Source organism: Rhinichthys klamathensis, unplaced genomic scaffold (genome assembly GCF_029890125.1).
Source record: "Rhinichthys klamathensis goyatoka isolate OS25496 unplaced genomic scaffold, OSU_Roscu_1.1 h1tg000098l_1, whole genome shotgun sequence".
Classification (NCBI taxonomy): Eukaryota; Metazoa; Chordata; class Actinopteri; order Cypriniformes; family Leuciscidae; genus Rhinichthys; species Rhinichthys klamathensis.
The window spans coordinates 1,387,831-1,413,900 of record NW_026606637.1 but is presented as its reverse complement, the minus strand read 5'-3'; the positions used below and the strand labels follow the sequence as shown (position 1 = coordinate 1,413,900).

General features: G+C 37.6%; 2 protein-coding genes across 8 annotated transcripts in view; both read right to left on the bottom strand.

Annotated features, from left to right (window-relative positions):
- Nucleotides 1-1,348: 1,348 nt before the first annotated feature.
- Nucleotides 1,349-7,410, bottom strand: elavl1b (ELAV like RNA binding protein 1b). Of its 6 annotated transcripts, XM_056252647.1 has the most exons (9): nucleotides 7,283-7,410; nucleotides 6,662-6,727; nucleotides 5,901-5,963; nucleotides 5,585-5,765; nucleotides 4,715-4,729; nucleotides 4,357-4,460; nucleotides 3,430-3,583; nucleotides 3,117-3,342; nucleotides 1,349-2,930 (listed from the first exon to the last, which is right to left on the bottom strand). In XM_056252647.1, the coding sequence occupies exons 2-9, from the start codon at nucleotides 6,695-6,697 to the stop codon at nucleotides 2,606-2,608; spliced, it is 1,104 nt and encodes a 367-aa protein (XP_056108622.1). In that variant the 5' UTR covers nucleotides 6,698-6,727; nucleotides 7,283-7,410; the 3' UTR covers nucleotides 1,349-2,605. The 6 variants fall into 6 exon arrangements, with proteins under 6 accessions (XP_056108622.1, XP_056108623.1, XP_056108624.1 ...); XM_056252648.1 differs by lacking the exon at nucleotides 4,715-4,729; XM_056252649.1 differs by lacking the exon at nucleotides 4,715-4,729 and having other exon boundaries at nucleotides 5,585-5,762.
- Nucleotides 7,411-9,025: 1,615 nt separating this feature from the next.
- si:ch73-60h1.1 (calcium/calmodulin-dependent protein kinase type IV) overlaps nucleotides 9,026-26,070 on the bottom strand; it is a 255,324-nt gene continuing 238,279 nt past the window's right edge. For both annotated transcript variants that reach the window (XM_056252643.1, XM_056252644.1), the window contains one exon: nucleotides 9,026-9,812. In XM_056252643.1, coding sequence (XP_056108618.1) covers nucleotides 9,333-9,812 — 480 coding nt within the window. In that variant the 3' untranslated portion in view covers nucleotides 9,026-9,332. The remainder of the gene's footprint in view (nucleotides 9,813-26,070) is intronic.

Here is a 26,070-nt window from a genome sequence, read left to right as displayed (position 1 = left end):
CTACACACAACGGCTTGCAACTTGGTGGCAATGTATAGGATGATGCACCAGGGTCCACTGTAGAGGTTGATGTGCAACTATGCCATCAAAACCCATGCAAATTCAAGAAAATACTTATTTTTTTAAAATAGCCGTCCACTGTAGTGACCTCTATGCATGAAAGGGTTAAATACAAATTAATAGTAGTTTGGCACCATGAATGTGGTTTAGCAGTGCTAATCCATCGGCTATGCTAACATCGGCTATGCTAATTATTTCCCATCTGCCTTCTGCTGTTATCTCGGGACGCTTGTCCCGAGAAAAATGGCGTTCGTAGGCTCCAGTTTGGTATCCTGCCTCTCACGGGGATTTCGGATGCCTCAACGCCTGTGATGAGAAGACCAACGCCTGTGAAGAGACGACTCAACGCCTGCGAAGAGACGACTCAACGCCGGCGATATGTTATCCCCTAAATATTACATGATTAACTAAATGTATTTTTTCCAGGTACTCTCTGATATGCACTTACTGTAAAGCTTCTTTAAAACCCTATGATTGTTAGCCAGAGGAGAACTGGCCCCTGACTAGCCTGGGTTCTCCCAAGGTTTTTTTCTCCATCCAATCTGATGGAGTTTTGGTTCCTTGCCACTGTCGCCTTGCTTTTGGCTTGCTTAGTTGGGGATATTTAATATTCAACAATATTATTGAACTGTGTTGTACTACTTTCATGTTATCACTGTGAAGCTGCTTTGATGCAATCTGTATTGTGAAAAGCGCTATATAAATAAATGTGACTTGACTTGACTTGACTAATCGCCATAGTTACTTATGCAAGTTTCTGATCTTTTTTTCCAAGCACATTTTACCAATTCCAAACCACGTTAATCATAATAAAACTCAGGGTTGGCGCAAACTAAAATGAAACATACCTGGCTAGCCACCTATACCGGCTTCATGGTATAGGCCCCTCTTTAAAGAGATAACATTAAATATATAACCGAGATAAAGTAATTGCAGTCGCATTGTCTTTTTTTCTCATTGGGGGCCCCCCAAATTGCTTAAGACCACCAATGCTTTCGCAAGTTCACCTAAACACAAGCCTATTTTAACACTTTATAATTGAATTTTTTCTGGAGTATGAGGAAAAATAATCCCGTCCTCACTAAAAAGTATCGCAAACGACTAGATTCCTAAAAAGAAACATTCATCAACAAATTTTTTTTTTTTTACAAAGTCTATGTACAACTAAAATATGTAATGTATATCTTCTTCAACATAACCATGAAGGAAAAACAGAGGCTAACTGGAGGTCTTTTCACGCTTAACTCTAGAAGTACAATTAAAATAATAGTGAAATTAACAATACATCTTTATGACAAAACAATGGTATTTATTCGAATGATATACATGGAACATCATGCTACAGGACTTTAGGTCACATTATCAATAATGACCCAAAGCATGATGTGTACAATTACTGATGTCAAACCTATTGTCATAAATGAACATGCACACAAATATAGTGCTGGTCTGCAATTGGATGTGTACTAGTACTGATATCTTGAGAACAATTAAATACAATTCTTCACCTTTGTGTGGCCTTTACATGACTTTTGACAAGGTCTCAAAGCACATCCAAATTTCACATTAAAATGTACAAAGCTGCATTTAGAGATTGACTAAGTACAGAGTAAAACACTACATTAAAATGGATTAATGTTAATTCTGCAAGCAAATGTGTAAGTGAACATTGATCTAACCAACTCTATATGAACAACCTGCAGCCATGTGGCTAATAACTCTGCTCCTACCAGACTCAATCCATTTATCCAGAAACTTCCAAGACCTTACAAACTGGGGAGTGAATTCAATGCTGGTTAAAAAAATCATGTAAAACCAAATTTTAAAACTGCTCCTAACCACCTTCCAAATAAAACATAAAAAGAAATGCGCTGTTAAATGCAATACAAATTTTAATATGAAAAAAACAAAACCTGCGATAAAAAAAGCAAACTGCAATGGAGAAAAAAACAAAAAAAACACACGACATCATAGATGACAATACTTGTGGTTTCAATTTTTAACTTCCAACCATGAAAACTAAAACATTTAAAGGCATATGCTTTACACTCCAAGTTCTTTGGTCCTTCCAATGTTCTTTTACCTTACAGATGGGTGAGCTGGAGCACTGAATAGGTGGCCTATTTACAAAGATCTAGAAGAGGTGAGAATGTTTAGTTTGTAATGACAAAAAAGCTAAAAGCCTTCACATTATAAGATAAAGAAAATGGGACCAACAAGTCCATTGTGATTAAGGGAAGAGGTGTTAGAAGGAAAGAGCAATAATGCCATGACATCTTTAAGGTATCCCAAAAGTGTGCACAAACAAAAAAGGATCCTCCGATATATCTGTGACTTAAATTGTCCAGGGTTTCACAAATGCCAGGCATCAGGGACAAATCACTTTTTCAAAATTCTAGCTTTTGCTTAACCCCACAGTAAAACACTAACACAAATTTATTTCACCCCAAACATTGATGTACGAGTATGTTTATGTAGAGAGTCAACAATAACTGAAACCTCAATTAACTTTCAGATTCTTGTGACCAAAAAAAAAAAAGTCCCTTTACTTGTGAGACTTGCTGGATTTGAACGACACTTGTAGAACTTTGTCTCCCAGGCGGTATCCATTCAGGCTGGCAATGGCCATTGCTGCCTCCTCGTAATTTGGCATGGTAACAAACCCAAACCCTTTGCATTTGTTGGTGTTAAAGTCACGGATGACCTTGACGTTGGTGACAGCGCCGAACGGACCAAACATTTGCCACAGGATGCCTTCGTCTGCATCTTGACCCAAATTATAGATGAAGATACACCATCCAGAGGAAGAGCTGCCTGCCACATTCATACCGGAGACGCCACTCATATGGTCAACACTCATGGGTGAAAACCTGTGAAAGCAAGAGATTAATCAGGAGAGCAACTCTAGGACAGCTAAAAGCTTTTCTCACAAACAGCCAAGTATCAAGAACATCCGACGCAAAAATTACAACATATAATGAAGGACAATATTAAAGGAGAATCTTCAGAATGAAGGACAATATTAAAATATTTCCTAAAGTATTCCGCTTTCTCACCTGAAGCGCTGTGCCTGGTGGTGAACAGGTCCTCCGAACCGACGGGACTGAGTGTTGTAGAGCTGAGAAAGCAGCTGGGAATTCTTGGTCTGGTTTGGATTGGCAGCAAATTTCACTGTGATTGGTTCAGAGGCACCAGCTGGTTTGGATCCATTAAGATCTTTGATGGCTTCCTCCGCTTCAGACCTCTTATCAAAACGAATGAATGCAACTCCACGTGACAGACCTGATGCAGGTAAGAAACCCCAAAATAGTTGAGACCCAGACTACATTCAAGATGATAAATTACAGAATGCAGGACAGAAATCATTACCTGAGGCCTGATCGACCAGTACACGGGAGTTTATGATACGCCCATACTGGGTAAACATGTCCTCTACATCCTTCTGTGTCATGGTCTTGGGTAAACCACTGATGTAAAGGTTGGCATCTTTGATGCTGTCAGAGCTCGGCCGGGCATATGAGACCTGATTTAATGGAGAAATCACATCAAAGACCCCTTCTTCTTGGATGCATTATATATATATATATATATATATATATATATATATATATATATATATGTAAAAAAAAAAAGCCATCATATTTGCCCCCATTACTAATGGAACAATGTAGTTCCATTGTACAGCCAAAGTGGAACCTCACATTAGATTTTTACAAATGAAAAAGCAACAAACAAAAGAAAACTACAATAAAATTTATAAGTTCATAGATATTAAACAGTTTTTGTAGTCTATGCTTCCACCACACACAAAAGAGACAACTTTCAATTTGAATTAAACTACAATGCTCAAAATAAAATAAAACTCTGGGACTTCAACGCAGGGCTTCTGTTCGGCACAATCTCATACTCAAGAAATTGACTTAATTTTACACCTCCATTTCTACACCACAACATCACAATAAAACTGAAAGTAGCAGATTGATCATAAATGAACTTTAAAATTAAAAAGGTCACTGACTTCAGTATAATTCTGTACCGAATTTAAACCATGCTTAGACAGCCAATCACACAGATTATAAGGGCCAAAGTCTAGAGACTTCAAATGTCAATAAAAAGAAAATGAAACAAAGCAAAAAAATTAGGGAAAAAAAAGAACAATAGTTGAAACATGAAAAAAAAAAATCATTCCTTACAGAAAGCAAGCAGGACTCGAACGTTGTCCTTTACTGCTTTTAATCTAGTTTAACATGGCATCTGTAATGTAACATGATACAAAAACACCTCTTAGCACGTTACCTTGATAGTTTTAGACTGTAGTCTCAGGCCATTGAGTGTATTGATTGCCCTTTCTGCATCACTAGGGTTAACATAGTTAACAAATCCGTACCCTAAACTGTGGCCTAGAGAAAACAAAAGGGGGAAAAAAACAAAATAAAAATAACAAACGTTCGTCCACATCCTGCAGACTATTCTTTCTGGACAAAAGAAACATAATACAAGCTAATCTTGTGAATGACAATTGTTAAAGAAAAAGTTACATGTTCATCAAAAACAAGTAAAATTTGACATCAGACAAGGAAATGGTTAGGATACAGAAATAAAAGTCAAACATCAAAAACTCTTTATAGAATAGTTTCTAAGAATAAACAAATACCTTCCTTCACACCTCCTTTAAAAAAAAAAAAAAAAAAAAAAAAAAAAAAAATTAGTAGGCATTTACAAACATCTTCAAGTAAATAAAATACAGAATGTATACATTCAACAGATCAACTATACATCACGTTTCTAAATAAAATCCACAGATAGTGAGATGCTGTGGGCAGGAAATAAAAATAAAAGCTAATGGTAAAGATGCATGAAGATGGCACCACACCGACATCATTTGGCTACTCCAGGTTCTCCACACTTCAATTGGAAATTGATAATTGTCCTCAAACAATAGGAAAACAAAAACAACCAAAATAAAATATGTACACTGTGCACGCAAGACAGGATGCCCACAGCATTAAAAGAACTGAGAAGTTTTAAAAATGTCAAATGAGTCGAGCTTTTTGCAGTCTCACACTAAAAAAAAAATACCTTTACAGAAAAAACAAATGTGCTTGACTCAACACATTGGGGTGACACCAAGTTTAATCAAAAGCTAAATGAAATTAAATTTGGCCAGTACCACAATGAATAATGAGTAAATCCTTTTCAAATAGAGGGGAAAAAAATTCTAATTTGATCAAAATGTTTTAGAGCATAAAATACCACAGTAGACAGTGAAATTCTGCCACAAACCATGACCCAGGCTTCAGTAAACTGCTCAAAGATCTGTTTTAATATCAACAGTTCTTAAATATTGAAAATCATTCCCTATAGAACTTAACTATGAAAATAAAATATTCCTAAAAAAATAAAAAAGCTTAAGAGCTGGAAATAAACAAGAACGTATGCAAAAAAACCTGCCTTTGTCTACACATACAGATATCACAGAAGAGAAAGCCACAGACTCATTGTGTTGAACTCAAGTGAGACATACCTGCCATCTTGTCTCTTATGAGTTTGGCTGACTCCACCTCGCCAATGCTGCTGAAGAGACTGCGGAGCTCCTCCTGACTCATGTTCTGGGGCAGGTAGTTGACAATCAGGTTGGTTTTAGCATCACTTGGCTCATCGCCCATGTGGTCCTCGTAACCGTTCGGCATATCGTATACTTCCTGCTTCACAAAAGAACATGCATTGTTTCCAAATCATCAAATTTACATTGGCACACTTAAACTGAAACAAAAAGAGCAAGTACAAATATCAATAATATCCAGCATTTGTCTAAAGACAGAAATAATGGCCAATTTTACCTTTACTGAGCTGGCACCCTTGTGTGAGTCTCTGTCATTACCCTGGTTCTGAACCTCACAAACCTGCAGCAACAAATCAGTTGCAACATGATATAAATATGGACCTAATAACACTATGCAATATACTGCTGTTTGCACATTTTGGTTAGATGCTAACTGCAATTCCTGGGTTTTATACTTGTATGTATAATAGCAATAAAGTTTAATCTAATAATAGGACCCAAGACATTTATTGATGCAACAAAATTATTTTACCTAAAAAAAATTCATTCAACAAAAAATTTAAAATAACTTTTCAGTAATTATACTTGGTATGCTGTTCAGGGGATTGTGTTAGCAAGTGATAAATTAAACCAGTCCCAGTAAAGTTCTTCATTTTTGGTCATGGTGAAGTGCGTTCATGCAGACGACATTTTTACCTGTGGTAGCTTATCCACGTTGCGTGCATGACACGTTTAATTGGAGCATCTCTGATGCTTTTAACAATCACAGTTTGGGTCATGATGTCGGCCCTCCAAACTATCAATTAATTTTTTGCTGTTTTTCGGCCGAATATTTTATTCATCACTAAAATTCGTCCCAATAATCGATCAAATAATTAATAAAATAAGTAATCAACACAAACATTGCTCAATGGGCAACATAAATAATCTGCATAGATCGATAGTATTGGTGTCGAATTGTTATATGGTAACTCACATTTCCTTGAAGAAACAGCAACGTTACTGTATACTATAAGTATATTATAAATAAATACTCACTTTTAAATACCTTATGTGTCCTCTTCTGACGGCCATGAAGACACTTTACAGCTTCAAAATTTTAGTCTGAAAGAGAGAGTAAGAAACCGTAAAGAAATCTCTACTAGAGCGCAATGCTCTGCAACATTGCTTTGCAACAAACCGCACATATTCAGACCATTTCCATTTTTTTCGCAATGTTTGCACTGGCTTACGGACAAAGATCACTCAAGTCAACTATTTATACTGAATTAAACGTCTATTCGTCGACTTCTTTCCCCGACAAACACAAAACAATGAAGAGAAGCTAATTTGCATGTATGCTAGGCTAAGCTGCAAACTAAGCTAAGGTGCATGGACAGCACGGATCGTTACAAATAAATACATAAGTAACAACATTCTAATAATACCATTATCCACACATATATTTGTTACTTGATTACCTAAATTCGTTTTGCAAGTTATAATTGTACTTTTATCGCTTCAGGCCACTCTTTTTAGGCCTGCTACCATCAAAGCTATCAGCGAACGCTCATGTGCGTTTGTGAGAGCGTGCTGTCCGCATATTTAAAGCAAATAGGCCTAATTCTCACAGAATAAAACAGGAATGGCATAATCATAATTTTCAGCACAAAAAAATACCTTGGTGTCCTTCGTCCTCGACCGTCGTAGTAGCAGAGCGAGTCACAAAATGTTTAGGTAACAAAGCGGAGATCTGCTCTACCTACTTCGCACGCGCGGATCTCAACCGAAGACGGGGGTTCGCTCGGATGTGTCGCATTCAGGCGGAAGTGAAGCCACTCCTCCTGCCGGGAGGAAGAGATGCTGCGGAGTCACCCCATCTAAGCTCAAAACACACACACCTTCATCAAAACATCAAACGACCTATCAAAGCATTGCCATGTTGTTGTTGTTTTTTGTTTTGTTTTATTGCAGCAATCTATTATGTTTATCAAAGTATTATAACACGGGTTTTATAAATTATTTTAGCATGAAATGTAGTTTTAAACACATCTGTCTGTATCTGTATCCCACCCTCTTTACAACGACCCTTAACTATAAACAATTAAAATCATGCAACAGTGTAATACATTTCAGATACTGTACTGATGTAACTGTAATTGAAGTACTTTTTATGACTTATTTTTCTTAATTTACGTACTTATTTACTTAGGCTATGTATTATTATTTTTTATGTTGTAATTGTTTTTTGTGTTGTAACTGTTGTTTGTTTGTTGTAAACAATTTGACTCAGAATCTGACATAAATTAATATTTTAAAAAATTACACTCAGAAGTAATACAGTTTTAGGGTCTTTACATTTCTCTTTTACAATTAGGGACTAATATGATATTATATATTATAATATTATTACTAATATTACTATAAAATACGGAGGACAATAAATACTTTTTCTTAGACTCCTTATTAAAGTAGACAACTGATAGAACTGTTGCTGCTTCAACAATTGGTCAATGTGTACTGATAACTGTCAAGGTCAGCATAAATGAGCTATACCAAAAAAGCATAAACTCACTTCAATGTATTCATCTTGGAAACATGAAAACTCCTGCTCAAATATAAAGAGCATCTACACTGTCTTGCAACTGCAAACACATTATTAACTGATTAATCTTAACTGCAAAGTATTACTATTCATAGCCATAATGTTCCAGTGATGTCTAATCAGGCTACTGTTTATGTCAGCAGCATGTACAAAGCATTCTTTCTTTTTTTGGCAAAGATCAAAATAAAGTAGAATGACAAGCAGCTATATCATATACTGAAATATTTTGTGATGCTGTTACAGAGGCAGATAAATTTAACTTCCATGCTAAGAGTAGAATAATACAGAATGTACTATTTGAAAAGCTGGAAGTGTCTGTACATTAGAAGAGGTAGACAGTCTGGCTGAAGCATAGTAGTTGTGTTAATTCCACCTCATAGAGAAGATTTGTAGTACAGTGGGAGTTTAGGTGTGTTTTTTCCCTAAAACTTTCCCAGATGTTGAAGCGGGATGTTGTATTTCGTCATGACTACAGAAAAGTAGGGAATTTGACATCAGTTTGGTAACCCTGAATAACATCAATTAGATTTGATGGAAGATAAACTGCCAAAGAAGAGCCGGGGAAAACATTATCCTTGATTGTGGCATGATGCATATCCTTCCTTTAGTCTGAGCTTTTAGAAATCATTTCAAGCATTTTTGCAGTTTGCTAACACAAAATCGGTGAATTAAAATGGGGCAAAAGACATATACTGGGGTCAGTCATTTATCAGTCATTAAACAAATATCACAACATCACAGATACATGATCCTCACTACCTTTAGAGATAGAATAAGATTGCATGAACATTTGCATATGAAAGCAAAAGAAGAGAAAAATGAATTTCAGCTCAGATGAGAGACAATCTTATTTACAATGCTTGTGCAAAGAGGAAAAAAAAAAACAATGTACGCTGTGCCGCTAACCTAAAGTTGTCATGAAAGCCACATGCCTCAATATAAAGAGCTTTAAGAAACAGATAGCTCATCAAGTGTCAGTCCTGTATCAAAATATATCATGGCAAAAAAATGGAAGAGGGGAAGAAGGAATTCTCAGTGTATTTTTAAAGCATCATCTCTCCTGCTCTCTTCCTCGCACGAGGCCCTCCATCTTCTGTAAGAATCCTAATATTTAGATCATCCAGTCTACGGACATTCTGCCGTATTGCCACCTGTCTCAACACCCATGGAGAAACCATTACTGAGGTTCTTGGGACTGGGTGGGGTGGTGCTTACTGGCAAAGGCTCATATTTGCCTCCAGGATCCACTGAGCAGCTCTTCTTGGGCATCCTGGGCCGCACCACCGGAGCCTTCGGTATAACAGAGGTCTGCCTGTGTTCGTCTGCTATCAGGGGTGGGCGAGTGGGCAAGGGCCCAGATAGGTCAGAAGATTTAGATTTATGGATAGGGTGGAGTGGGGTACTTGAGGGACTCTGAGCTCCATCCTCAACCTGCTTAAATCCCTCTTTAATGGGAATGGGCTCCCTTTGAGAATCCAAAGTGTTTTCCTTCTGTATGCTGTTCTGGCACGAGGTATTTTCTGTGTTGGGCATCTCGCAGCTGTCCGTCCGCCGCCGTGAGCCCTCATGCATGCGGCTTGTGGCAACCACCGCTTTCATAGCAGCCTATAGAAAATGTAACATTTAATTTAATATTCAACAATAATTATTGATCTGCCTGCATTGACACCATTATATGAGAACTGAACTGAGCTGGACGATGACATTACGTTTTTTTCTAGAGCGGCCATATATATAAATTAACTAAATTGATAACTTTTTTACAACAAAAATTAAACATCACTGAACTTACTGGACTGGACTGACGCTATTTTCTTCTGGAAACAAACTTTGTTGCATTATTTTCCTGTTATCTCTGTAAAGCTGTTTTGAAACAATCTGTATTGTAAAAAGCGCTACATAAATAAATGTGACTTGACTTGACTAGACTAGTATCTCATGATTATTGTGCACTGTTTCAGTAAAATGCTTGTGATTCTGCTCATAAAAAGCACAGAAATAATATTCTCGAACAGCACAATATCCTACATTGAGCAACATTTAACTTAACTCTGCCCCCTCCATTGACGGAATTTTCCGGCTTTCCAGAAAGCTATTTTCCCCCTCAGCTTTTTGTTTAAAATATTGCATTTTTATGAAACTTATGAAACCTTCATGTTATTTATCATGACTGTGGTATGAAGCAGGGCGCGATTGCAAATGAGAGACAGATCAGCCCCACACGCGAGTCCCGCGTATATAAAGGAATAAGGACATTTCATTCTACCGAACTACCCGCAAGTGCTGAATTACTACTCACACAGGTCAGTTTATTTGACGAATGAAACTTGTGAGGTAACGCAGCGCTGTTTCACTTGGTCTACACCATCATACTAAACTGCATTTGAGTGTGTTGAAAGTTATAATATTATTCTATGTGTTCGTTTGTTGGCTGTATGAGACTAGCAGTAAGCTAGATCAACATTAGAATAACACTGATCATACTTTATATCATACGCTTTCGTCATTGGCGGAGCAGTCGGTCAATCCCACCTTTCCAGTAAATACGACTTGTGATTGGACTGTACGTCAGCAGACAGCAAAGCATTGGCCAAGAGCAGAAGGCCCTCCCTCCAGGCTTTTTTTAAGTTGCGAGGTTGCGAAGCTTAATTTTCGCTCAGTCTGAGTTTCAGAGTTTCAGAGCAGAGCTGCGTGACAAAGCTGCCACAAATCACGTGAGTCGCAAGCTCGCAACTGTGTGGGCGTATCTCCGCAAAGTGGGTGTTGTAAACTCAGCTCTGAAAAAATAGTCTGCTATAGGAGTGCACATGTAATGTAATGTAATAAGTTTCGCCCTTTCGAACCTCAGTTTTCAGAGTTTTTAAAACTTTTTTTCACCTATTCGCACACCAGTTTTCAGATCACCATTTACAAGGTTTCAAATCTGGAAAACAAACTACACACTGGGAGAACAGTGACAAATTCGAAACTCTGAAAAAATGATTGCACAACACCGTAAAAAAGAGTGTTGCACTTCTGAAGAAGGAAAACTCAAAAACAAAATTATGTTTGCAGAGATTTAAATTTTTTTACCCCTTTGCAAGCCTGCAAAAGTCTGTTTTCAGAGTTTCAAAACTTTTTTTCACACATTCGCACACCAGTTTTCAGATCACCATTTACAAGGTTTCAAACCTGGAAAACAAACTAATACAGTGGGAGAACACTGACAAATTTGAAACTCTGAAAAATTGTTTGCGCAACATCGTAAAAAAAATGTTTGCAGTTCTGAAGAAGGAAATCTCAAAAACAACATAATGTTTGCAGAGGTATTTTTAATTTTTTTACATTTTGCAAGCTTGCAAATCTTATTTTTCGATCTTGCAAAACTTTTTTTTGTAAGATTTTGAGTTTTCGAACACTTAGTTTCAACCTTTCAGAACTTTATTTTCAGTTTTGAATCATGGCAGGATATTAATCCCATAGGTCAATATGTTTTGCAGCACTTAAATGTGTAAATCCAGAAGCCCAGTATTTATCTGGAGGTATTTGTCCTTTGCCTGTCAACCTGGTTTGTCTCTGCCTTTTCTGTTCTGCCCTGTTTGCCATTGCTCACCCTGCCTGTCTTGACCATTCTTAATAAAAAGCTGCAAATGGATCCCCCTGGCCTGACCCTGCCTTGTTACAACACATATGCTGCATCTGCTCGCTATCTGCCGAACGGCTCTGGTAGTTCCGCATCAGCACTGATGATGTTGTAGGAATAGTGTGCTCTGGTTGGTCTGGATTATTCAGGATTTTTTATTTTATACAGAAATAAGTTATTTATTAATTCAGATGAGAATAAAGTTAGTGTTGATTAAAATGAAGGAAAACAAATATATTGATCTGAAATATAGCACATACATTTTAAATTAATTTAGGTTAAATTACCAAACATACAATCTTAATTTAATTTAAAGCAAACAATACATTTAAAATATATGGGTTATATGAATATAAAAAAAAAATATATATATATATATATATATACATATATATATCCAAAAAGACAAGTCCTTAAATTTACACTTGAACAAGGGTTAAACTTATATGTGTGTGTGTGTGTGTGTGTGTGTGTGTGTGAGGCGTGGGCGCGATCGAACAGTGGAAACATAAAAACATACTCCGTCATTTTGTTCATAGAGGACTGTCATCATTGAAACTGCAAAGTGTGTGAGAGTGAGAGAGAGAGAGAGAGAGAGAGAGAGAGAGAGGCGCGATCAAACTGTGTGTGTGTGTGCGCGTGTGAGAAAGAGAGAGAGAGAGAGAGAGAGAGAGAGAGAGAGGCGCGGGCGCGATCGAACTGTGTGTGTGTGTGTGTGAGAGAGAGAGAGAGAGGCGCAGGCGCGATCGAACTGTGTGTGTGTGTGCGCGTGTGTGAGAGAGAGAGAGGCGCCACCCCGGTGCATTTAGGGTTATTGTGCACGACGTGCAAAAACATAACCCTGCTTTGACTGTCGAAAAGAAGTGTGCTGTAGAGCTTGCATAAGTGTGGGCTCTGCAAAAGTGCGCATCGAGGGCACATATCAACCACAAAGTATGCGTGAGCAACCTTCTGAAACCTAAAATGAAAAATGAGACACCCTACAGACGGTCTCATGGATTTAACGGACACATGAAATAAGCACACAAGACTGAAAATCTGCCGAACGGCTCTGGTAGTTCTACTTCAGCACTGATGATGTTGTGGGAATAGTGCACTCTGGTTGGTCGGGATTATTCGGGATTTTTTATTTTATACAGAAATAGGTTATTTATAATTCAGATGAGAATAAAGTTAGTGTTGATTAAAATGAAGGAAAACATTGATTTTATTGATCTGAAATATAGCACATTAATTTTAAATTAATTTAGCTTCAATTACCAAAGATACAATCTTAATTTAATCTAAAGCAAACAATACACTTAAAATATATGGGTTATATGAATATTTTGGAGGAAAAAAAATATATATATATCCAAAAAGACAAGGCCTTAAACTTAAATTGAACAAGGGTTAAACTCTTGTCACTAACATACACCAAGACACAATCACACACACACACACAGTTTAAAAGCAAAAAAATATTTATCCAATCCCATTTAAAAACAGTCTGTGAGTGGCATCTTTTGGACATTCATCATATTGCATAGATTTTCATTTCTTGTCCTTAAACAGAGCACTGATTTGTTTATTTTTAAGTTACACAATCTACATTGATTAAAAAATGTGTTTTTTTAATGGTAGTATTATTTTATACAAAAAAATATATACTGTAACTCTGATGAGAATAAAGTTAGTGTTGATTAAAATTTTAAGGAAAAAATATATTGATCTAATATATAGCACATATATAAGGCTATAATGAACAGGCTTGCGATGTCAAGATTGCAATGCTGGAACGTGTGTGTGTGGGTGGATGTGGCGCGGGCGCGATTGAACAGTGTTACACATAAAAACATACTACGTCATTTGTTCATACATGACATAATTCAAACTGCAAAGTGTTTATTTATGTTTGTGTACACTCGTAATAAAACACAACATTGTGGCCTAATTTTAAAATTAAACTAAAATGCTCACGGCTGCACAGGCATTCATAACTGTGCGCGCCCACGGTGAGGGATGAGCAGAACAGAGTGAACGTTGTTTAGTTCATTCCTACTTCCATAGGAATTAATTGAAAAAGCTCGCTCTACTCTGCACCATTATTAACCCTCTAGGCGCCACGGTCGAGTTTACTCGACAAGACGCGGCACTGAATAAAACGGACGATTTTGTCAAATTGGGTGTCAAATTTCGTTCAACCTCCCCTCCACTGGATGGCAGACATGTCATACTTCATCCCCGAATCAAAAAAACGTCATGTTTCTATACAAAATGTTCGAGTTAGAGCGCATTGAATCAGTGCGATCAAAAGCGGAGCTAGTGTGCGAGTGAGCCATTTTATCAGATCCTCTCTGCAATCGCGGCGACAGTATTGTGGTGGAGACTTTGTCTAATACCACTGGGTATGTTAGACGAGGTCGAAGTATTCATAGGACAGTTAGGAGGCAACGTGGAGGCAGGGTGGGGAGTCGCAATGACAATGACAGTAGTCCGAGCTGTGCACACTCGGCGCGCGCGCGAGGCAGATCTGGCCGCGCTGCTCGTATCATGTCACTCATGATCTGTGCGAGTGAGCGTTTGAACTATACAGGTCTTGTCTACTTGTGTTTGTATGTCATATGAATAAAATATATTTGCCCCATACATGGAATCAGAGTGCCTAATGTATTTAGTAAATGGAAAATCTCTACAGCAAAAGGCCAATCACTACATGCATTCGGTTTGTTTCTACCATTTATTAGTAATGATTTACACAGTTTGTTTACTACTTACTATATACCTGAGCATTCAGTATTGTGCAATATAGCATACAGAAGGTGATGGACATTTTGGGGGGAAAGAAGTGCTGCATTTTATCATTTAAACGTGACTTTTCATGAAAATTCTATAATCCAAGATTGCCACCACCATATGACGTCATAATATGCTAATTAGATGGGAAAATGTAATCATAAACTTTGGGTCATCCCTAATATTTCTCTAATTTACAGAAAGTCTCTATCTTTTATCACTTTTAAGATATAGCCTTTTGAGATCAAGATGTCAAAATCGAACGTTTTAGGAAAAAACCTCTGGCGCCTAAAGGGTTAATGTCTTCTGCGGATGTCCGTATTATACTTTCGCTTTCAAGTTAGCGATTTTAAAGCCCCCAGCGGTGTCACACGTTGATTAACCGGTGGGAAAATATTCCCATAGTAACATCCCTAATATATAAATATATATAAATACAATGGGCCTACCTGATTTTGAACACAAGAGGGCAGTATATCACTATATATGATTTGGATTATTATTATTTTTTGACTAAACAACCATTCTGGCTGTTTTTAAACTTAAACATAATTCTTAAATTGAAAAAAAGGAATAAAATGGGTTTAGTTCTAATGTTTGTATAATTTTATATAAAAATAAATGGTGTATAATTACATTTTAGAAAGATATGAGACATTTCCTGATTCTTTTTTTGACATTACTTTAATCCCTCACCATAGCAAAACCGTTTGAGATATTCAATATCTGTTCACAATTTAGCATCTTTAATGTATTTTCATCATGTTGAAAAAGTTTGGCGTGAATAAAATAAACTACTTAGGAGGAGTAGCTAAAAACTCAGAATCTGAAATCCACATTCAAACCAAAATATCTGACTTCCTGTTGGTCGTAGCTAATGACTGTAAATTAGAAAGTTGTCCTGCTCGAAGAGTACAATATACATACCGAGTTTTGTTACTGTAGATAAAACTAACCTCCCCACTTTTGTCAAAAGCATTTTGAAAGTGACACACTTCCTGCTGCCAGTTGGTGGCACTATAACTTTGACTCACAATAGTCACATCCATGTGATTGGCCTCTTACAGCGAACACACTGCTGAAGTTTCATCAAGATCAGTTAATGTATGCTGAAGTTATAACACACTTCCTGTTTCCATTATTCGCCATAAATTCGTTTCCACCGTAAACACCGCCAAACCGTTCGAGATATAAAAAATCCCCTGTCAATTTTTCATCCTCAATGTCTTGACTTCATGCACACCGAGTTTGGCGACGATCAAATGAATTCCCTAGGAGAAGTGTTTCAAATTGTTGCCCTGCCACGCCCGGGTTCCAGCTTCAGCCTGGCCCTGATGGCCGTGGGTTCTGACCTGTGTGCAAAGTTTCAAGAGTTTTCGAGCATGTTAAGGCCCCCAAAAATGCCAGAGAAGTCGCACACAGCAAAGAAAGGGTTAAAATAAACCTGACAAGCCCTCCTCCTCTCACTCACACACACAGACACTGAGAGACTGGCAAAATTCTGAGATTTTCTCCACATTCAAACCAAAATATCTGACTTCCTGTTGGTCGGAGCTAATGACTGTAAATTATAAAGTTGTCCGGCTCGAGGAGTACAATATACATACCGATTTTTGTAACTGTAGATAAAACTAACAACCAACTTTTGTCAAAAGGTGGCGCTACTAAGCCCCTCACCACGCCCGTTTCTGAAACTTTGCACATGTCTACTGGCTAATAAATGTGATGTGTCTGACGAGTTTCATGCAATTTCAAGCATGCTAAGAGTCTCAAAAGCATCCAAAAAGAGAATTAAAGTTTGATGCGTTGCCATGGCAACAGTATTTAAGATATCAATAATCCTTTCACAGGTCTACATCTGGAGTGTGTTTACATTATACACAAAGTTTGAAGCAAATCGGGTAAAAATAAGAGAGTGATTTCAAAGCATTTTGAAAGTGACACACTTCCTGCTGCCAGTTGGTGGCGCTATAACTTTGGCTCACAATAGTCACATCCATGTGATCGGCCTCGTACAGCGAACAGGAGAAGGAAATGCCAAAATGCCTGAAGTCCAGTGTCAAGTACCCACAGTCAGTGATGGTCTGGGGTGCCATGTCAGCTGCTGGTGTTGGTGCACTGTGTTTTATCAAGGGCAGGGTCAGTGCAGCTAGCTATCAGGAGATTTTGGAGCACTTCATGCTTCCATCTGCTGAAAAGCTTTATGGAGATGAAGATTTCATTTTTCAGCACGACCTGGCACCTGCTCACAGTGCCAAAACCACTGGTAAATGGTTTACTGACCATGGTATTACTGTGCTCAATTGTTCTGCCAGCTCTCCTGACCTGAACCCCATAGAGAATCTGTGGGATATTGTGAAGAGAAAGTTGAGAGACGCAAGACCCAACACTCTGGATGAGCTTAAGGCCGCTATCGAAGCATCCTGGGCCTCCATAACACCTCAGCAGTGCCACAGGCTGATTGCCTCCATGCCACGCCGCATTGAAGCAGTCATTTCTGCAAAAGGATTCCCGACCAAGTATTGACTATTGAGTGCATAACTGAACATAATTATTTGAAGGTTGACTTTTTTTTTGTATTAAAAACACTTCTTTTATTGGTCGGATGAAATATGCTAATTTTTTGAGACAGGAATTTTGGGTTTTCATGAGCTGTATGCCAAAATCATCAGTATTAAAACAATAAAAGACCTGAAATATTTCAGTTGGTGTGCAATGAATCTAAAATATATGAAAGTTTAATTTTTATCATTACATTATGGAAAATAATGAACTTCATCACAATATGCTAATTTTTTGAGAAGGACCTGTATATATAAAAAGCCGGTGGCACCGTCACCCTGGTGCCTTTAGGGTTATTGTGCACAACGTGACACAAAATATCTGCTCGCTATCTGCCGAACGGCTCTGCTAGTTCTGCTTCAGCACTGATGATGTTGTAGGAATAGTGCGCTCTGGTTGGTCTGGATTATTCGGGATTTTTTATTTTATACAGAAATAAGTTATTTATAATTCAGATGAGAATAAAGTTAGTGTTGAATAAAATGAAGGAAAACAAATAGGCTATATTGATCTGAAATATAGCACATTAATTTTAAATTTATTACCAAGCATACAATCTTAATTTAATTTAAAGCAAACAATACATTTAAAATATATGGGTTGTATGCACATTTTGTAATAAAAAAAAGATATATATCCAAAAAGACAAGGCCTTAAAGGGTTAAACTCTTGTCACTGTAACAGACACAATCTCTCTCACACACACGTCAAGTCACTTACATTTTAGATGCAATATTGACTTTTTTCAGTTTTAGCAGCGAAAATAGTTAAATAAAGATCACAGCAGAACCATTGCGCATCTCACAGCAACGTGTTTTCTCATTACTGAATGATTCAGCGTTTTGAACGAATTGGTTGACTCAAAGATTCAATGACCAATCCATAAACATCTGTCTCATTCATGAATGACTCAGTCGTTCGAACGAATCGTTTGAACGAATGAATCAATGACTCGATCATTAAGACGGTCGCCTGGCGACACCTAATGACGGTTTAGTGTTATGTTTAAAAGTGATCATTCTTTCCAACGATTGTTAATTAACTCATATTTAAAACAATCTCATAACATTATTTAATGCATTGTTATTTTTCAGTGTAAACGATTTAATTTGATCACCCCTACCTAGAGTAACAGCCATATAGTGTCTTATTATTCTAAATAATTGAATTTATTGATCAAATTTACAAATTAAAAATGAAAGATGAAGCATACATTTAATAAGACTAGACTAGGGGTGCCCAGCAGATATTACAATATGCAGATTTAAATATACCATGGCCCCCCACCGTCAATTTGGTGTGTGTGTATAATAAAATAATTTAGTCACTACAATTAAAACTTGAACGTGTTTGCTTACTAAATTGTGAGCAGAACGAAAGTTGCAGCAAAGATCAGCAACAGGAGTCAAAATTCATTAATCACGAGAGTGAAGAGCTGACTGAAAAAAATGATGGACCAAATTTTTACACAATCTACATTGATTAAAAAATGTGTTCTTTTAATGGTAGTATTATTTTATACAAAAAAATATATACTGTAACTCTGATGAGAATAAAGTTAGTGTTGATTAAAATTTTAAGGAAAAAATATATTGATCTAATATATAGCACATATATAAGGCTATAATGAACAGGCTTGCGATGTCAAGATTGCAATGCTGGAACGTGTGTGTGTGGGTGGATGTGGCGCGGGCGCGATTGAACAGTGTTACACATAAAAACATACTACGTCATTTGTTCATACATGACATAATTCAAACTGCAAAGTGTTTATTTATGTTTGTGTACACTCGTAATAAAACACAACATTGTGGCCTAATTTTAAAATTAAACTAAAATGCTCACGGCTGCACAGGCATTCATAACTGTGCGCGCCCACGGTGAGGGATGAGCAGAACAGAGTGAACGTTGTTTAGTTCATTCCTACTTCCATAGGAATTAATTGAAAAAGCTCGCTCTACTCTGCACCATTATTAACCCTCTAGGCGCCACGGTCGAGTTTACTCGACAAGACGCGGCACTGAATAAAACGGACGATTTTGTCAAATTGGGTGTCAAATTTCGTTCAACCTCCCCTCCACTGGATGGCAGACATGTCATACTTCATCCCCGAATCAAAAAAACGTCATGTTTCTATACAAAATGTTCGAGTTAGAGCGCATTGAATCAGTGCGATCAAAAGCGGAGCTAGTGTGCGAGTGAGCCATTTTTTCAGATCCTCTCTGCAATCGCGGCGACAGTATTGTGGTGGAGACTTTGTCTAATACCACTGGGTATGTTAGACGAGGTCGAAGTATTCATAGGACAGTTAGGAGGCAACGTGGAGGCAGGGTGGGGAGTCGCAATGACAATGACAGTAGTCCGAGCTGTGCACACTCGGCGCGCGCGCGAGGCAGATCTGGCCGCGCTGCTCGTATCATGTCACTCATGATCTGTGCGAGTGAGCGTTTGAACTATACAGGTCTTGTCTACTTGTGTTTGTATGTCATATGAATAAAATATATTTGCCCCATACATGGAATCAGAGTGCCTAATGTATTTAGTAAATGGAAAATCTCTACAGCAAAAGGCCAATCACTACATGCATTCGGTTTGTTTCTACCATTTATTAGTAATGATTTACACAGTTTGTTTACTACTTACTATATACCTGAGCATTCAGTATTGTGCAATATAGCATACAGAAGGTGATGGACATTTTGGGGGGAAAGAAGTGCTGCATTTTATCATTTAAACGTGACTTTTCATGAAAATTCTATAATCCAAGATTGCCACCACCATATGACGTCATAATATGCAAATTAGATGGGAAAATGTAATCATAAACTTTGGGTCATCCCTAATATTTCTCTAATTTACAGAAAGTCTCTATCTTTTATCACTTTTAAGATATAGCCTTTTGAGATCAAGATGTCAAAATCGAACGTTTTAGGAAAAAACCTCTGGCGCCTAAAGGGTTAATGTCTTCTGCGGATGTCCGTATTATACTTTCGCTTTCAAGTTAGCGATTTTAAAGCCCCCAGCGGTGTCACACGTTGATTAACCGGTGGGAAAATATTCCCATAGTAACATCCCTAATATATAAATATATATAAATACAATGGGCCTACCTGATTTTGAACACAAGAGGGCAGTATATCACTATATATGATTTGGATTATTATTATTTTTTGACTAAACAACCATTCTGGCTGTTTTTAAACTTAAACATAATTCTTAAATTGAAAAAAAGGAATAAAATGGGTTTAGTTCTAATGTTTGTATAATTTTATATAAAAATAAATGGTGTATAATTACATTTTAGAAAGATATGAGACATTTCCTGATTCTTTTTTTGACATTACTTTAATCCCTCACCATAGCAAAACCGTTTGAGATATTCAATATCTGTTCACAATTTAGCATCTTTAATGTATTTTCATCATGTTGAAAAAGTTTGGCGTGAATAAAATAAACTACTTAGGAGGAGTAGCTAAAAACTCAGAATCTGAAATCCACATTCAAACCAAAATATCTGACTTCCTGTTGGTCGTAGCTAATGACTGTAAATTAGAAAGTTGTCCTGCTCGAAGAGTACAATATACATACCGAGTTTTGTTACTGTAGATAAAACTAACCTCCCCACTTTTGTCAAAAGCATTTTGAAAGTGACACACTTCCTGCTGCCAGTTGGTGGCACTATAACTTTGACTCACAATAGTCACATCCATGTGATTGGCCTCTTACAGCGAACACACTGCTGAAGTTTCATCAAGATCAGTTAATGTATGCTGAAGTTATAACACACTTCCTGTTTCCATTATTCGCCATAAATTCGTTTCCACCGTAAACACCGCCAAACCGTTCGAGATATAAAAAATCCCCTGTCAATTTTTCATCCTCAATGTCTTGACTTCATGCACACCGAGTTTGGCGACGATCAAATGAATTCCCTAGGAGAAGTGTTTCAAATTGTTGCCCTGCCACGCCCGGGTTCCAGCTTCAGCCTGGCCCTGATGGCCGTGGGTTCTGACCTGTGTGCAAAGTTTCAAGAGTTTTCGAGCATGTTAAGGCCCCCAAAAATGCCAGAGAAGTCGCACACAGCAAAGAAAGGGTTAAAATAAACCTGACAAGCCCTCCTCCTCTCACTCACACACACAGACACTGAGAGACTGGCAAAATTCTGAGATTTTCTCCACATTCAAACCAAAATATCTGACTTCCTGTTGGTCGGAGCTAATGACTGTAAATTATAAAGTTGTCCGGCTCGAGGAGTACAATATACATACCGATTTTTGTAACTGTAGATAAAACTAACAACCAACTTTTGTCAAAAGGTGGCGCTACTAAGCCCCTCACCACGCCCGTTTCTGAAACTTTGCACATGTCTACTGGCTAATAAATGTGATGTGTCTGACGAGTTTCATGCAATTTCAAGCATGCTAAGAGTCTCAAAAGCATCCAAAAAGAGAATTAAAGTTTGATGCGTTGCCATGGCAACAGTATTTAAGATATCAATAATCCTTTCACAGGTCTACATCTGGAGTGTGTTTACATTATACACAAAGTTTGAAGCAAATCGGGTAAAAATAAGAGAGTGATTTCAAAGCATTTTGAAAGTGACACACTTCCTGCTGCCAGTTGGTGGCGCTATAACTTTGGCTCACAATAGTCACATCCATGTGATCGGCCTCGTACAGCGAACAGGAGAAGGAAATGCCAAAATGCCTGAAGTCCAGTGTCAAGTACCCACAGTCAGTGATGGTCTGGGGTGCCATGTCAGCTGCTGGTGTTGGTGCACTGTGTTTTATCAAGGGCAGGGTCAGTGCAGCTAGCTATCAGGAGATTTTGGAGCACTTCATGCTTCCATCTGCTGAAAAGCTTTATGGAGATGAAGATTTCATTTTTCAGCACGACCTGGCACCTGCTCACAGTGCCAAAACCACTGGTAAATGGTTTACTGACCATGGTATTACTGTGCTCAATTGGTCTGCCAGCTCTCCTGACCTGAACCCCATAGAGAATCTGTGGGATATTGTGAAGAGAAAGTTGAGAGACGCAAGACCCAACACTCTGGATGAGCTTAAGGCCGCTATCGAAGCATCCTGGGCCTCCATAACACCTCAGCAGTGCCACAGGCTGATTGCCTCCATGCCACGCCGCATTGAAGCAGTCATTTCTGCAAAAGGATTCCCGACCAAGTATTGACTATTGAGTGCATAACTGAACATAATTATTTGAAGGTTGACTTTTTTTTTGTATTAAAAACACTTCTTTTATTGGTCGGATGAAATATGCTAATTTTTTGAGACAGGAATTTTGGGTTTTCATGAGCTGTATGCCAAAATCATCAGTATTAAAACAATAAAAGACCTGAAATATTTCAGTTGGTGTGCAATGAATCTAAAATATATGAAAGTTTAATTTTTATCATTACATTATGGAAAATAATGAACTTCATCACAATATGCTAATTTTTTTAGAAGGACCTGTATATATAAAAAGCCGGTGGCACCGTCACCCTGGTGCCTTTAGGGTTATTGTGCACAACGTGACACAAAATATCTGCTCGCTATCTGCCGAACGGCTCTGCTAGTTCTGCTTCAGCACTGATGATGTTGTAGGAATAGTGCGCTCTGGTTGGTCTGGATTATTCGGGATTTTTTATTTTATACAGAAATAAGTTATTTATAATTCAGATGAGAATAAAGTTAGTGTTGATTAAAATGAAGGAAAACAAATAGGCTATATTGATCTGAAATATAGCACATTAATTTTAAATTTATTACCAAGCATACAATCTTAATTTAATTTAAAGCAAACAATACATTTAAAATATATGGGTTGTATGCACATTTTGTAATAAAAAAAAGATATATATCCAAAAAGACAAGGCCTTAAAGGGTTAAACTCTTGTCACTGTAACAGACACAATCTCTCTCACACACACGTCAAGTCACTTACATTTTAGATGCAATATTGACTTTTTTCAGTTTTAGCAGCGAAAATAGTTAAATAAAGATCACAGCAGAACCATTGCGCATCTCACAGCAACGTGTTTTCTCATTACTGAATGATTCAGCGTTTTGAACAAATTGGTTGACTCAAAGATTCAATGACCAATCCATAAACATCTGTCTCATTCATGAATGACTCAGTCGTTCGAACGAATCGTTTGAACGAATGAATCAATGACTCGATCATTAAGACGGTCGCCTGGCGACACCTAATGACGGTTTAGTGTTATGTTTAAAAGTGATCATTCTTTCCAACGATTGTTAATTAACTCATATTTAAAACAATCTCATAACATTATTTAATGCATTGTTATTTTTCAGTGTAAACGATTTAATTTGATCACCCCTACCTAGAGTAACAGCCATATAGTGTCTTATTATTCTAAATAATTGAATTTATTGATCAAATTTACAAATTAAAAATGAAAGATGAAGCATACATTTAATAAGACTAGACTAGGGGTGCCCAGCAGATATTACAATATGCAGATTTAAATATACCATGGCCCCCCACCGTCAATTTGGTGTGTGTGTATAATAAAATAATTTAGTCACTACAATTAAAACTTGAACGTGTTTGCTTACTAAATTGTGAGCAGAACGAAAGTTGCAGCAAAGATCAGCAACAGGAGTCAAAATACATTAATCACGAGAGTGAAGAGCTGACTGAAAAAAATGATGACGGAATATTTTGTGTAAAAGCGCCTATTTAAGCGAATCTGTCATTTACTCTTTTGTTGTTGTGTTTTCCCTGAAAACCGGAAGCAATCGGCCCCCGATATGGCGCTAATTTTAAAGTGACACTAAAAAGTATGCGGCTGCACTGGCATTCATAACGGTGCGCGTCCATGGCGACGAGCGAGCAAAACAGAGCGAACGTTTTTTCATTTCTACTTCCATAGAAATTCATTCGAGCGCACTGTGAGTGCCACCACTATAAATGTCCGTGCGGACGTCCTTACTTTACTTTCACTTTTAACTTAGCGATTTAAAAGCCCCCGGCGATGTTACACGTCAAATAACCGGTGAGAAAATATTCTCAGAGTCACATAGGCTACCTAATATATTTAAATACAATAGGCCTACCTGATTTTGAACACAAGAGGGCAGTATAGCCCTATGTATTACTTGATATATTTATTTTTTAACCGAATAGTGTATCCTGGCTGTTTTTAAACTTTTACATTATTCTTAAATTGAAAACAAGAATAAAATGGGTTTAGTTCTGAAATTTGTATAATTGTATCTAGAAATAAATGGTGTATAATTAAATTTTTTGAAGAAATGAGGCTTTTAGTGTTCATTTTTTTGACATGATTTTAATCCCTCGCCATAGCAAAACAATTTGAGATATTCAATAGATATTCACAATTATGCTTCTTTAATGTATTTTCATCATGTTGAAAAAGTTTGGTGGGAATAAAATAAACCACTTAAGAGGAGTGGGTAAAAATGTAGAGGCTGGTTTTGCAAAACATCCACATTCAGACCAAAATAGCCCACTTCCTTTTGGGCTGGCTTAAAGTTGTTTGGCCCGATGAGATCTATATGTGTACCGAGTTTCATAATATTACATGCAAGTGTGTTTGATTTATGGACCAAATTTTCAGACCAAGTTTATGGACCAAGTTAATTTAATTAATTAACTAATTATATAAAACTATTTTCAATGCACTACAATTAATTTGGTTATATGCCTTTACTTATTAATAAAACCTATTTAAAAAATACAAGGCGTAAGCCATTTATTTTCCTTTTTAATGCACGCAAAACCACACAGCAGTGAAATGGTTAATCTAGCCCCCCTCCCCCTCCCCACACTCACAGACACACACACACACACAGACGTAGGCTCAGAGAGACACATAAAATGACAATTTTCAAACCAAAATATCTGACTTCCTGTTGGTCGTAGCTAATTACTGTAAATTAGAAAGTTGTACGGCTCGAAGAGTACAATATACATATCGAGTTTTGTTACTGTAGATAAAACTAACCCCCCCACTTTTGTAAAAAGCATTTAGAAAGTGACACACTTCCTGCTGCCAGTTGGTGGCGCTATAACTTTGACTCACAATAGTTACATCCATCTGATTGGCCTCTTACCACGAACACACTGCTGAAGTTTCATCAAGATCAGTTAATGTATGCAGAAGTTATAACACTTCGTGTTTCTCTTTTCTCGCCATAAATTCGTTTCCTCGCCACGGCCAAACCGTTTGAGATATCAAAAATCCGTCCGCAATTTAGCATCTTCAATGTGTTGACCTCAAGCTGACCGAGTTTGGCGGTAAATGGATGCAATCTCTAGGAGAAGTACTTCAAATTCCAGAGCAAGCGTTCTCCAAACAACCCATTATAGCCGACTTCCTGTTGGGCTGGCGTAAAACTTGACCGAGGGAAAGTTGTTCGTCCCGATGAGATCTATATGTGTACTGAGTTTCATATTAATTCATGCAAGCGTGTTTGATCTATGGACCAAATTTTGGGGACCCCGTTCAAGGGGGTGCTGTTGAGCCCCCCTGCCACGCCCGGGTACCAGCTTCAGCCCAGCCCTGATGGCCGTGGGCTCTGACCTGTGTGCAAAGTTTCAGGAGTTTTCAAGCAAGTTAAGAGCCCCAAAAGCCCCTGAAACCTTGAACACCATTAAAATAATAGACAAATTCCCCAAACCCCCCACACACACAGAGGGAGAGGGAGAGGGAGGGAGAAAATTCTCCTGAAAATCACTTTCAAACCAAAATATCTGACTTCCTGTTGTTCGGAGCTAATGACTGTCAATTAGAAAGTTGTCCGGCTCGAGGAGACCAATAGACATACCGATTTTTGTTACTGTAGGTAAAACTAATAACCCATTTTTGACTAAAGGTGGCGCTACTGAGCCCCTCACCACGCCCGTTTCTGAAAC